Below are 13,180 nucleotides of genomic sequence, written 5' to 3'. Positions count from 1 at the left end.
TTTTACAAGTGATAGTTTAGAATGCTTTATCATCGTAGGAGTTGATGTTATTGAAGTTAATGAGGAGGCAACGTGGCTGAGCGTGTCTCGCTCTGACCACTAAGCTGCAGTTGTTTCTCGGTAGACCCTAGGTCAACACCTCGGTCACTTCTGTAAATAGCCAACTAGTCTGCCTCCCGCCAGCTGGGATATTTAACAATGTTATGTTATGTTCATTTGCATTATTTGTAACATCATTTGGTTTCATTGGCCCTGACGAGCCCTATTGGGGGAGTGGTCAATTAAGATATTTATTATTATTTAAGTTTATTTTGTTTTCGTCACTCGCTTGCGCCTCATAAGATCGATTCGATTTTCGGATGATGAAGGACGTTTTTCCAAACTATAAGACGAAATACTAGGAAATGACATAGCAGTTGAATAATAAGTATCTTATTCGGTGGTCAACAAATAGTGCGCACGAAATAGATCGACCAATCTCGATATACACTGTATTAAAATTTAGCCTAAAACAATAGACCTCAGTACGAGGCTCCGAAGAATAACTACAGAGTTTGTGGGGATTATTCCCCACAGCCTTGTGCTGAGGTCTATTGTGATAGGCTGAATTTAAATATATCAAAATTAGTCTATTGTAATCATCGCTCGGAAAAATACTTTGCGATTCCACACGAATTACATGATAAGCCATCCGATAGGTGCTTAAGTTACCTCAGTTCAGCTGCTAAAACATTATGCTGCATATATCTAGAATTATATTGTCATTTTCTCTTAGTTTCAATCAGTCTGACCTCAAAAATGTTGTGCGCCGGCGTTGAGAATACCATTTTAAGTGGTTGCCATGGTGACAGTGGAGGTCCGTATGTGTGCCTGAATTCAGACGGGAAGACATACACCCTGCACGGTGCCGTCAGTTGGGGCTCTAGGTCTTGCAATGCTAAACAGCTGTTTTCCGTGTTTGCGCGAGTGACGAGGTTTCGGGCTTGGATCAAACTGCACACAGGAGTAGGAGCAACAGGTTTGCAACCGGTTTCAATTAATTACATGTTTTATCACTATTCTGTTTTGGCATTTCAGTTCCATTTTTATGGGTTGAAAGCCATGATTCATGCTTGCATATTTGTCGTTTAGTTGAAAAAGAAGAAAGAACAAAACTGACTTTATCGTTCTTCTTTACAGGAGGTTCGCCGCCGCCACCCGCGACCCCTCCCGTGCCTACCACTCCTGGGAAGATTGGTAGGGGAAATAAATACAATCTTAAATACGATCAAACTTAACAGTATTAACTGCTAATTGGCCCGTCACTGGCCTGGTGAATTGTTAACCAGTTGCAACAGTGTAAATAACCTCCAAAAATGTTTCCAAATTGATCTTGTATTAGTAGTAGAAACAATCTTTTATTAGGAAGCTCCATCACTAAAAGTGGTTTACATAGAGGTCCTAATACTAGATATATACTATATAATGATACAGTTAAAACCTATAAATTAGAGCTAAAACCGAAATAAATAAATATTTACAACATATACACTACAGAGATTAAAAAAAAATAAAATAAAAAAATAATAATAAAAAATCAAAAAAATAATTAATTATAAAAAGCAGAAAAAAGACACTTCTTAAAAATTGGCAAACTTGCTGAGTTTCTTACAGTTCTCTCTAACTCATTAAAGTCTTTGAAACAGTGGTACCGTGAACGTTGTTTTCCCCAATTGTATTGGATTTTGGGGAGCTTTATAGTATCTTTATTGCGAGTATTGTAGGAGTGCATATCACTCTTTCTTACAATGTCCAAGGATTGATTAAGTTGGCCATTAGTACACTTGTATGCATATATACATCGATGACATTTCCTACGTTCTTCGAGATTCAGCCATCTCAAGACTGTTAATGCATCAGTGGATGAGGATTGAAGTGATTAATTAATGTCGTTGTTCCTAGTGAATGTAAGTAAACTGTGGCGACTTGCAATTGAACCAGAGCTATTAATCAAATACAAGCAATTACAAGAAGTGATATATAGCTACGTTGCTGAGACGAATTCAAAATGGACTCTGAACAGTTGTCCGAGTTTTTATATGGAGACGTTCGTCTGCTGGTAAGCCAGTAGAAAAGACTGTACTACCGAAAAGCTTACCCTAGCACGTGTAAAATCCTAAACATGAATAGTGCTTTAATACTTTGCTCCAATGCCATGGTTCGTTACTTATAACGCTCTGAAGGTAACAAAGCTACAATGTTTTAGGTTTAGCTACAATAAAGCTTAGAGTTTGCTGACCTTTGGAACACAACTGCTCAATAGCTCTATAGAAAGTGATGCCGTCATGGACGGCTCATTGATAACGTACGTAGCACTCCATTGACTATATTTTACTGGCGTGACAGTAACATCTCATTTATCAATTACGCACGTGTGTTCACTAATAACTCATTTAAGGAACTAATCAAATGCTAGCACAGTTACTTTGCTTGAGTCGGGTTAGAAACTGAATTAGTCATTGTCTCTAACAGTCTAATAGTACCAAAATAGGTCGATTACATTGTGCTTATGCATGAGTGTTTTTCTGGTCTAGCAATATCTCCCCGATCATTCCTGCTAAAACAAACATTTTAGAATGAAAAGTTGCGAAATTAATGTCGAACAACGTTACGCCGTCCTCGTGACAGCACGATGATATTTGTGGATAAGGTTATATAAATATAACTTGAAAAATGCGTTAAGTATCCATGAATGCAATTAAAATCCAACATGAAGTTAAACTGCACGATCGAGCCAAAACCACCAATTGTGACCCAGCAATGCGTTGTTTATAGCTATATTTGACCTGCGTGGTGCGGGTTATGTCAGCTAGATGCGCCGAGACCTCCATCAACGCAATTACATTCATAAATACTTTACCGGATTTTTCAAGTTGTATTATTTTATCTTCTTATTCACAAATAAAATAGCACTTGACATTTTGAATTGATAATGTTGTCATTACGACGGTGAAACGTTGCTCGTTATTAATTTCGCTAGTTTTCATTCTATAAAGTAAAGCATATTTAATTTAATTGTCACTATCTTGACCTTTCTTTCTAACAGTATTTGGATGCGACTTCGATAGCGATCAGTGCGGATTCGTTCAATCATTGAACGACAAGTTTGACTGGACTTTTAAATCAGGATCGACACCATCTTTTCAAACTGGACCAACAAAGGATGTCTCTGGATCAGGTATATATAGGTATATATAGGGCTCACGTAGTGCTATGCTAAGAAAAAAATAAAAATATATTAAGACTATTTTAAAATCATTAATTTCTAGCTCCTGAGATTGAAAGTCGGCTTAAACTTAGGCAGCCAGAGTGTTAGCAAATTAATGTCCTTTAGTCCATGAGCCAAGGCCCCAAAACTACATGCTCAGGATGTACATTTAAGCACATCCTAACACAATAGAATTAACTTGTTTTCAGTCAGAAAACCTGTGCTTTAACGGGAAAACAAACCTTTTTCAAATTGCTCTATACTTCTTAAAAATTTCAACTTTTTCTGCAGAATGGAGAAAATTGAGCTTTATTGCGTTTCGTTTAGCTTAAATAACAATTCTTATGCCTCGAACGGGTGAATAAAATCATTTAATTTTTGAATATAGTGGAAAATTAAAATTAGGCCAACGCACTTGCGTCTGAAATTTAAACAGTTGCTATGGAGGAAGCCTCAACAAAATTCAGGGTTTAAATTTAGTCAACTTATGACGAAAGCTCGACTAATATTAATATGAGTTCTGTAAAGCTACATACATGTCAATTAAAAGTTCGATTGACGAGTTCCCAATCTGAAAAATTCTAACTACAATACGTTTATTTCTGAAAATGCGATAACCATTATTTCTGACAGGAAAATACGCGTACATCGAAACTTCTTCTCCGAGGGCAAAAGGAGACAATGCATTGCTTGTTAAAGGTGGTTTGTCATTCAGCTCTAAAAAGTGTTTGTCTTTCTACTATCATATGTACGGTGCAACGATGGGGACACTTAACGTGTACGTTGGGCAAAAGCAGATATTTACGAAGACAGGTAACCAAGGAAATCAGTGGAAACAAGCAAAGGTTGAAATAACCGAACCTGGAGCCAGTGAGGTAATGAAACAACTGAAATGTGGTTGAGCATTATCAATGACAGTTATAGCTTTTTCTAAAGAGTTAAAAACATCAAATAGAGAGAGAGAGAGGGAGAGAGAGAGAGAGAGAGAGAGAGAGAGAGAGAGAGAGAGAGAGAGAGAGAAGAGAGAGAGAGAGAGAGAGATCATTTTCTTATTTGCATTACATAACATGCAGAGGACAAGTTCTCTTATCATAAGATTACCAAGTAGAGCTCGACAAATGGACATTGAAAATTTTATTTTGAAAGTTAGTGTTTTCACACCGTAACATAATACAGTGTGATTATTATAAGAACTTAGTGCTTATTGATTAATTGACAGTCTTTGTGGAGCTCCTTAAGGATATATTTTTACTGTGAGCTCCATAGTCTCATATTTATTGTGTTTTATTTTTGTTTGTTTGTTTGTTTGTTTGTTTTTCAGTTGAAATTCGAAGGAATAAGAGGAAGCAGTTACACTGGCGATGCTGCTATAGACAATGTGGTGCTGAAGGAATGTGGCGGCGGTGGAGGCGGAGGAGGAGGAGGATGTGGTAAGTTTTTGAAACTTCCATTATCCATTACATAAGTGACAAAATGAACCGAACATTACAATAAACCTAGTTGTCAACTTGAAGTTGACAAAGTATTATAAACTAGCCAGTATCGAGTCTGGAAAGAGATTAGCTGTTATAGTCCATCAACTGACAGAAATTTAAAGGTGGAAAAACATTCTGATATTCTATTCATTCTGTGCTATTTTAGTTTGGTTTTACACGTCCAATCACGGCCAATAAACTCATTATTATTATTCTCATGGTGTTTAATATAGCTCGTTAACTCATTAAAATATGCCCCCCTCAAAAAAAAAAAAATATATATATATATATTTATATATGTATATAAATAAATAAATAAATAAATAAATATATATATATATATATATATATATATATATATATATAAACGTTTGATAAAGCAAGGACGGACAACTTCTGACGGTAAAAAAAGTTAAAAAGTTAAAAATTTAATAGAAAAACGTTTCGGTCTTAGACCTTCATCAGTTACAAGAGAAAAAGGACGAAAACTAAGTTTAAATACGGTTACAGTGTGGGAGATTACGTAACGAAATGAAAAATACAATATTGTGCTATTAATACATCGTGATTAATACAATACAGGAAGAAAATGCAAAACGAGAAATACAATGCTGTACTATAAATTGCGTCATACAGGGTGATAATTAATAGACCAAACGAAAAGAATACAATACTGTGCATAAATTACATTATAGAGCGTGATAATTGCAGAACTAGGTTAAATTCAACCTAAAAACTAAAAGAGTTAAAATAGATAAAACGGACTCTTGCAATGCGGTAAATATAACGGGAAAAATAGTTTGCAAAGATAAGCATTTGAAAAAAAAAAGAAACCTACGTTTACGCTGGACAGGGTTAATAACAAAATCCCAAATCGAGGCCTTTGGAGCATTAAAGGGTTGACAAACAACAAAATCCCTGGAGGGGCCCTTAAACAATAAGCTGTAATAAGATCCCAGGCAGGGCCTTTGAGCATACCTAACACCCAAAAAGCTGACAAAATCCAAGGAAGGGCCTTTGAACTGCCTTATGGCGCGAACGCAGATTTACACAAGAGAAAGTTAATTATAACAAATTCTGTTTTTGGAGTGAAATTCTTTTCTTTTATTTAAGCCATGGGGAGCCAAAGAGAACAGTTGAGCACTCCAATAAGCCTCTTTCGTAATTAAAAACCTATCGATCTCGTCTGAGTCATTAGGGGCCTGCACCTGATCAATGCATTGGAATTCAAAATCATCCAAGGAGTGTGGAATTTTATTGAAATGTACTGCTACCTCACAAGTGGTTTTGTTTGTGAGCATAGCAGACTTGCGGTTACGAAACCTAACCCGAAAATCGGTGGTAGTTGATCCTATGTACTGTAAACGACATTTCTTGCAGGAAACTAAATAGATCACGTTTTTAGAATCACAAGAAAGCCTTGAATGAATGGTGTATTTTCTGCCCGTTTTAAAACTTAGAAATGATTTAGATTCAACAAAGAAATTTCGACAGAGATCGCATCTATTTCTTTCACATTTAAAGCAGCCATTGTTTGGCTGAATTGTTTGTCCCTCATCGGCGGTTTTAAAACGAGATGGTGCTAATAATTCTTTCAGGTTTTTTGTTCTACGAAAAGATGGTATGATAGAGCCTTGAGGGAAAAGTTCTTTCAATTTGGGGTTGGATTGCAAAATCAACAAATGCTTTCTAATTATGCTACTCACATTAGGCAAATTAGGATTAAATGTGAGAACAAATGGAAATAATTTCTTCGATTGTTTTCCGCGTTGCCGTAGTAAATCATTCCTAGAAATGGTGGAGGCTTTGGAGAATTGATCGTCAACTAATTTGGAGGGATAACCCTGATTAACAAGATAACCCTTGTACTCAACTGTTCTCTCGGCAAGGAAAGTTTCTTCAGAGCAATTTCTCTTCAATCTAGTCGCTACTCCAAAAGGAATAGCCTTGAAGACATGCTTGGGATGGCAGCTAGAAGGTGGAAGATATAAATGACTATCTGTAGGTTTAGAATAAACATCAGTTCTAATAAACCCATCCACAAGATGTAAAGTAAGATCAAGTACGTGAAGCTCACGTTCAGAAAAAACTAACTCGAATTTAATAGTAGGGTATAGAGAATTAATGTAATCAGTAAATTGATGTAAGGCAGGAAGGCCTTGCTGCCAAAGATCAAAGACATCGTCACGATAACGCCACCACAAGGACGGCTTTATCGGACCGGAAAACGTAGCTTTAAGATCAATTTCACCCATGGTTAGATCGGCATAACTACATGCATTTTTTGGACCCATGGCCGTGCCATGAATCTGAAGAAAGAAATTCTCCTTAAAAACAGAATGGTTGCTTTTCAAATAGATTTTTACGGCTTCTAATATGCAAGATGTAGACGGAATTTTGTTTTCCCTAGCATTCAAAGCTTTCCTAACTGCAGTAAGACCAAGTTTGTTATCGATGTTGGGGAACATTGAAACCACATCCCACGAAACCAGTAAGGTGCCAGTTGGAAAAGGGCCACTCGTGTTAAGATCTCCTATTTTGTTAAGCAAATCCGTGGTGTCCTTAATAAATGATGGTAATTTACGAGCAAGTGGTTGCAAATAGAATTCGGTAAAGGCCGACAAGTTCTCAATTGCCGTACCACAACAAGAGGTAATGAGTCTTAACGGGTTGCCCGTTTTGTGCGTTTTAATGTTCCCAAAGGCAACTCCTGGTTTCGCTTCCTTATTTAAAACCCACTTAGCTATTTCGGGGGAAATCTCACCCTTTCCAAGCCATTTGGAACACCAACTACTTACTAACGCTAAATGCTTCGAGGTAGGATCTGATTGCAAAGATTTGTAGTGCAGCTGATTGTTGAGCTGACCAAGCATTTTTTCTTGGTACTCTTTATCATCAATTAAAACAAAACGGGAACCTTTGTCCTGTATCCGAATCACTACATTAGAGTTTCTAAGTTCCTTAAGGGCAACACGTTCTTTTCGTGAAAGATTATCTCTAGGTTGCTTAATGTTCTCAGGATTGATAAGATCACGCCTTACATTAGCTAAAAAAAGTTCAAGTTCAGGGTACCTGGACGTAGGAGGTCTCCATTTCTTTTCTTTCGGAACACGAGGTAGATGGCTAGGGGTTGGAAGGTCGTCATCAGGATTGGTATCCATAAAGAAAGCTGCCGTCCGTAATCGGGCTTCAAAGATCTCCAAATCGTCATACACGCTCTGCCAGTTGATATCTTTGGGCGTGGGGCAAAAGGAAGGTCCCTTCCGGAGCAAGTTAACCTGATCTGCTCCAATAGGCAGACTAGAAAGGTTAACGGGGTCTAGCTGGTGTAGATGCTCTGTATTGACGTGGTTTGGCAATCTGCGCCTTTGACGAAAACGCTGGCGCTTCCTAGAAATCCTAGCACCTTTATTGTACCGTCGAATGCGTCTGACTGTAGATGGATTGTCAGTGGCGATGGGTGAATCCAATCCAGGATCAAGAGGAATAGTCTTGAGCCACTTGCGCTTTTCTCGTTCTTTCAGGGTGTGAAGTAGAGAGGCGTTTTCACTCTTGAGACCGTTCCATAGGAAAAGGGCTGTGCCATGGTTAACTTTCGAAAACAACTGTTCTCTGTGAAGTCTGAGCTCCTGTTGAAGGAGGTTAACCTTCTCGTGGGAAGCACGTAAAACCGCCTTGCAAATGTCCCTCGATGTGCGTTGAAGTGAGTGTTTACAAAACGTGTTAAGACTAACATCATCAATGTTCAAAGCCAAATGAAAGCGAAAATTAAAGCCAACAGGAATAACGTTACGATCCAAACAACGTTTAAGGAAAGTACAATGGTGCTGATATCTGGAGAGCTTGTTCCAAACAAAAGCAGCTATGCTGACTATGGAATTAAGACGTAGCATCTTTGGATCAACCAGGACGGACGATTCGAAGGCGGATGAGAGCGGAGTATCAAATATTCAAATAACCGTTTTATATATATATATATATATATATATATATATATATATATATGTATGTATGTATGTATGTATGTATGTATGTATGTATGTATATATATAAATAGAATAATGATACTTACGTCATTGTTCGCGGTGACTTAGATTTCCTCGATAAAAACAAGTGTTATTATATATAAATATTTATACATAATAATACTTGTTTTTATCGAGGAGATCTAAGTCATCGCTAATAATGACGTAAGTCTCCTTAATATATGTAGAAGGGTAACCATAGAAAAAGAATAAACTATGAAAATAAACCTATGCAATAACAAATGCATAAAACATATCGGTTACTTTCCAATCTCCAGATAACTTACAAATCATTAGATAACAAAAGCCCTCTGAGAGGTCATGTGGCTCAGTACTGGACAGTCAATAACTACTCTAAAGAGTTGCCGAGTTATATGGTAAAAAAAGAGAGAAAACTGAGAAAACATTGCGCCACTTCCTAACATATCCTAACGATCTCAAGTCATGTCGAAGCGCGTGAGAAAAGGAGTGTCATAAGTTTTGATTTCGTAGCGGTAAGCGGTGAGATATCGTAGAGATTCGCCATGTTTCTGTTAAACTCGACGGTGAACTCGTAGTTATTTTACTCGAAATGCGATATTCAATGAAGGGATAACAATTCTAAGCTGTAAAAAGCAGTTATTTTTATTTAAACGCGAGTTTTAAAAGCGAAAATCGATTATTAAATCTCAAGGTGTTTTCGGTCTCACTTCGTGAGATTGGTAATCTTCCGAAAAGTTACAGACTATCTTACCGATGACATAATGGTGACTGGCAAAAGCAACTAACCACAACATAAAAATGACGAAAAATTGAGAAAACGAGTTTCTCATTGGAAATCCTCTGACCTAGAAATTACATTGAAACATGTTTCGTGTTCCCGTCGAGTTATAGAGACACGAGCTGAGTGGAATTTTGGGAGAGCGAGAAGTGCTGTGAGACCACGAGCCGACAGGCGAGTGTTTGCAAATGCAGCTTTTTCTTCGAGTCCTCCCAAACTTTCACGAGTGTTTCTGTGACTCATGGGAAACACGGAGAATATCTTTTTTATTTCTTTTAGAAAATTCCGCGTCGAAAAAAGAAAATTATTTTAAATTCTCTTTGCTCGCGTAATCATTTCGTGAACAGCTCGTGCTGGTTCTGCGTTTTAATCGAGTTATGGAATTACAACTTGCAGTGTGTTCCTTCTTACAAGGTGTTTTCTAATTAATATTCACAACAATTTTAGGTTCAACTGTTGCTCCACCTGCCACGACAGCCGCACCTACACCACCAGCACCAACGACTACAGCACCACCAGTAGGTAAGGAAACACCTGATTGGTTAACTACTTAGTCAAGAATTTAACGGGTAAATTTCTGGAATATTAGTATTAAAGGACGCTATCCTGAGTTGCGTATCATGAAATACGGCATGGTTTTTTTGGGCTATTTAGTGCATCGTGGCCTCTAAATCGCTGCTTACTGCGTATTCTGCATTCAGCTAGCTTTCAACTGGCGTATTTCACTTAGAGAGTCTTCGGAGATCTAGTGGAAAAATATCATTCGAATGAGTAGGCTAACACTGTAACGTTAAAATAAATGGATCGACTGTAACTACAGTGAAATAGGGCGTAATATATAGGCTATTTCCCGCTTCACGATCTTTGAATCGTTATATAATGGGGAATTTGCATTAAATTGGCCGTTAGTAGAAGTATTTAACTTAGAAATCTGAGGAGATATGCTAGAGGAAAAAAAAGTATTTACACGAGACAAGTACATGTCGTCACTGGTGAATCAGATAAACTTGTACATGTCTTGATCTCGCGGCGACCCGACAGGCCGGAAACATAGCACGTGACATGGGTTATTTCTTTCCTTCTTTTGTTTTTGACTGTCTATCTGTTTTTTAACACAGCACATGTCATAGGTTATTTAACTCGAACTGACCTCAAATAATTTAATTTTGAGGAATCTGTTTTACGTTAGCCATGAATTAACACATAACGTTAAAAATCCCCTCTAAAGACATATTATGATATTATGATATATTTTAGCCAATGTGTATGAAAAAGCAATTTTACACATGGGTTTATACAGTGACATTATATATTTTAATGTAATATAACCGTGTAAGTACCAATAATTGTGTTGTGAAGAAAAAATGCGTGTCATTGTGTTATAATTATCATTCTTTTTAATTTTTCGTCGTTCAGTAAAACTTTCACGACCCATCAATTTGCGGCTTTGCGCTTTTATTGATTTATTCTAATTATTATTTTTTTAAAATTTTTCTCGTAATTGCTTAGCCTTTGGTTGCAACTTTGATACATCCATGTGCGGATTTCTTCAGGACAAAAATGACAAGTTTGATTGGACTCGAAATAAAGGAGGCACTCCGTCTACTGGTACGGGACCATCCACTGACCACACCAACGGAAATGGTATGCAAAATTTGTCCTTTATTGCGTTTCCCTCGTCTCCTTCCATAACGTTCCACTTGTTTCATTTGTGATCAACCGTTTCAGAGGCGGCCGGTTTTGGTTTATTTGGCTGAAGAGTCCTAAGAGAACATTTTCTTGACCATTTCCGCTAATGGTTACATAACGTTTTGTCCTAATTCTGTTGGGATAAACTGTTTTCAGATGGTTGGTTCAAAACGTGTCTCATCGGGAATATCCAAGCCGATTAACCGTTTAAACATCTGGTTTGTTTTCGTTTGAAACGTTGATGACATTATTTCAATAGGGTGCATAATTACAGCCAAGACTGTAGTTTCTCTTATGGCCCTATACATGAACCTAATTACATCCTGACTAATTACAGGAAGTTTAAACATTACAACATAGGATACTAAGCTACTAGAATGTTACAATAATAGGAACTAAGTTTCTCAGGATGCTAAGTTATAAAAATGAAACCACAGTCCATTAGGAAATTGAAATATTCTGTCAATTTTAAAGCTATCAGGAGTGAATTTACGCATGATGTAGTTAAAGTAGTTTCTTCTGAGATCGGCCGAATAGATACAATCATTAAGAGCATTAAAAAATAAACTTTTCAAGTAAACCAACCAAAAAGGTGTTTTTCCAAGCTGTAGGACACGAAAAAAGCTAACCAGCCCAACCAACCAAAGAAAAGAGATCCTCTCAGACTATAGGGCCTTGAGTAATACTGTTTACTTTGAATATTTATCTATGCTTAGACACTGTGTACTAATTTTAGGAACTTTTCGGTTTGACAAAGTTTAGTTCATGGTTATTCATTCGTCCAAATTTCGGATTCCTGGTGTAATTTTCTGCTTCGATAAAATGTTTGGAACTCGTTGCAGTAGACTTACTCTTTAATTTATTTGCGAATCTACCACTGTTAAATTTACAGGTAAAAAATTAGAGCGTCCTCAATAGGATATCCAAAACGTTAAGTTTTCAGAATGTACGAACTCACACTCGGTTGCGTGACGCCAAAGTTAGTGCTTTTTCAAAAAACAAGAAAATTTTATTCAATTAAGCACAGAGTGCCATATTATGTTGAAAGTAAGGAACAAAGAGTACCTCGTCCTTTCACTTGGTCGCAGACGACAAAAACCAGAATTAACGATAACATGAATAAATGCCAAAAGCCAAAAACATAGAGCAGTTTTAACAGAAGTCACGAAAACATTTTTTTTGTTATCTTCCAATCTTTACAGGATACTACATGTACACGGAAACATCAAGTCCTCGACGGCAAGGTGACAATGCAAAACTAAATAGCCCCAAGCTGCAATTCAGCGGGAGCATGTGTCTTCAGTTCTTTTATCACATGTATGGTTCAGCCGTGGGGACATTTAATGTGGAAGTAAATGGAGTAAACGTGTTCAGTAAAAGTGGAGACCAAGGCAACATTTGGCATGAAGTGAAAAAAGATGTAAATTTATCGGGAATGTACACGGTAAGAGACTTTTTCCGGGCCACTTTAAAGGAGTTCAGTCACGGTTTGCATATTTTGAAAAGTTTAGCCTAAATTTTTCAAATTCGTCGTTTACAATCCGTGTCAATCTTCGCCATCTTTGACCATCCTTGTTCCTTTATGGTTTATTATTATTATCTCTTTGATGTTTTTCTATCGTAGTAAACTATTATTTTCAGGTTTCCTTCAATTTAAAGGAGAGTTTGTACGTGGCCAAAAAAAAAGGACAAAACACCGTGACTGAGCTCCTTCAAAGTTGCTTCGTATAAAATTGTTGTAATAGAGTATGTAGCAGGTCACAGTAGATGACTTCAGAGTGCCCAAGAATGGCTTTTGTTTTAAGGCATATACTTACTTACTGGCATAAATTAATTTTGTCACACTAGAGATCCCATGTGGATTCTCTATGAACTTACAAATGCAAATTTAACCATAATTTCTTGCAGTTGCGAATACCCAGTGGGACTGAACCGTCCATCAACTGCACAAGCAGTCAACAGACCCGATCGCTTCAAAAAGCTT

The 13,180-nt window shown here is 37.1% G+C and overlaps 1 protein-coding gene across 1 annotated transcript in view; it reads left to right on the top strand.

Annotated features, from left to right (window-relative positions):
- LOC145479766 (transmembrane protease serine 9-like) overlaps window positions 1-13,180 on the top strand; it is a 29,197-nt gene that overhangs the window by 2,594 nt on the left and 13,423 nt on the right. The window contains exons 6-13 of the mRNA XM_081458212.1: window positions 776-1,018; window positions 1,180-1,236; window positions 3,086-3,217; window positions 3,881-4,122; window positions 4,569-4,677; window positions 9,955-10,029; window positions 11,017-11,151; window positions 12,399-12,640. Coding sequence (XP_081314338.1) covers window positions 776-1,018; window positions 1,180-1,236; window positions 3,086-3,217; window positions 3,881-4,122; window positions 4,569-4,677; window positions 9,955-10,029; window positions 11,017-11,151; window positions 12,399-12,640 — 1,235 coding nt within the window. The remainder of the gene's footprint in view (window positions 1-775; window positions 1,019-1,179; window positions 1,237-3,085; window positions 3,218-3,880; window positions 4,123-4,568; window positions 4,678-9,954; window positions 10,030-11,016; window positions 11,152-12,398; window positions 12,641-13,180) is intronic.

Source organism: Orbicella franksi, chromosome 2 (genome assembly GCF_964199315.1).
Source record: "Orbicella franksi chromosome 2, jaOrbFran1.1, whole genome shotgun sequence".
NCBI classification, from domain to species: domain Eukaryota; kingdom Metazoa; phylum Cnidaria; class Anthozoa; order Scleractinia; family Merulinidae; genus Orbicella; species Orbicella franksi.
The sequence above is the reverse complement of the archived record's forward strand: the minus strand, read 5'-3'. Positions and strand labels throughout refer to the sequence as shown.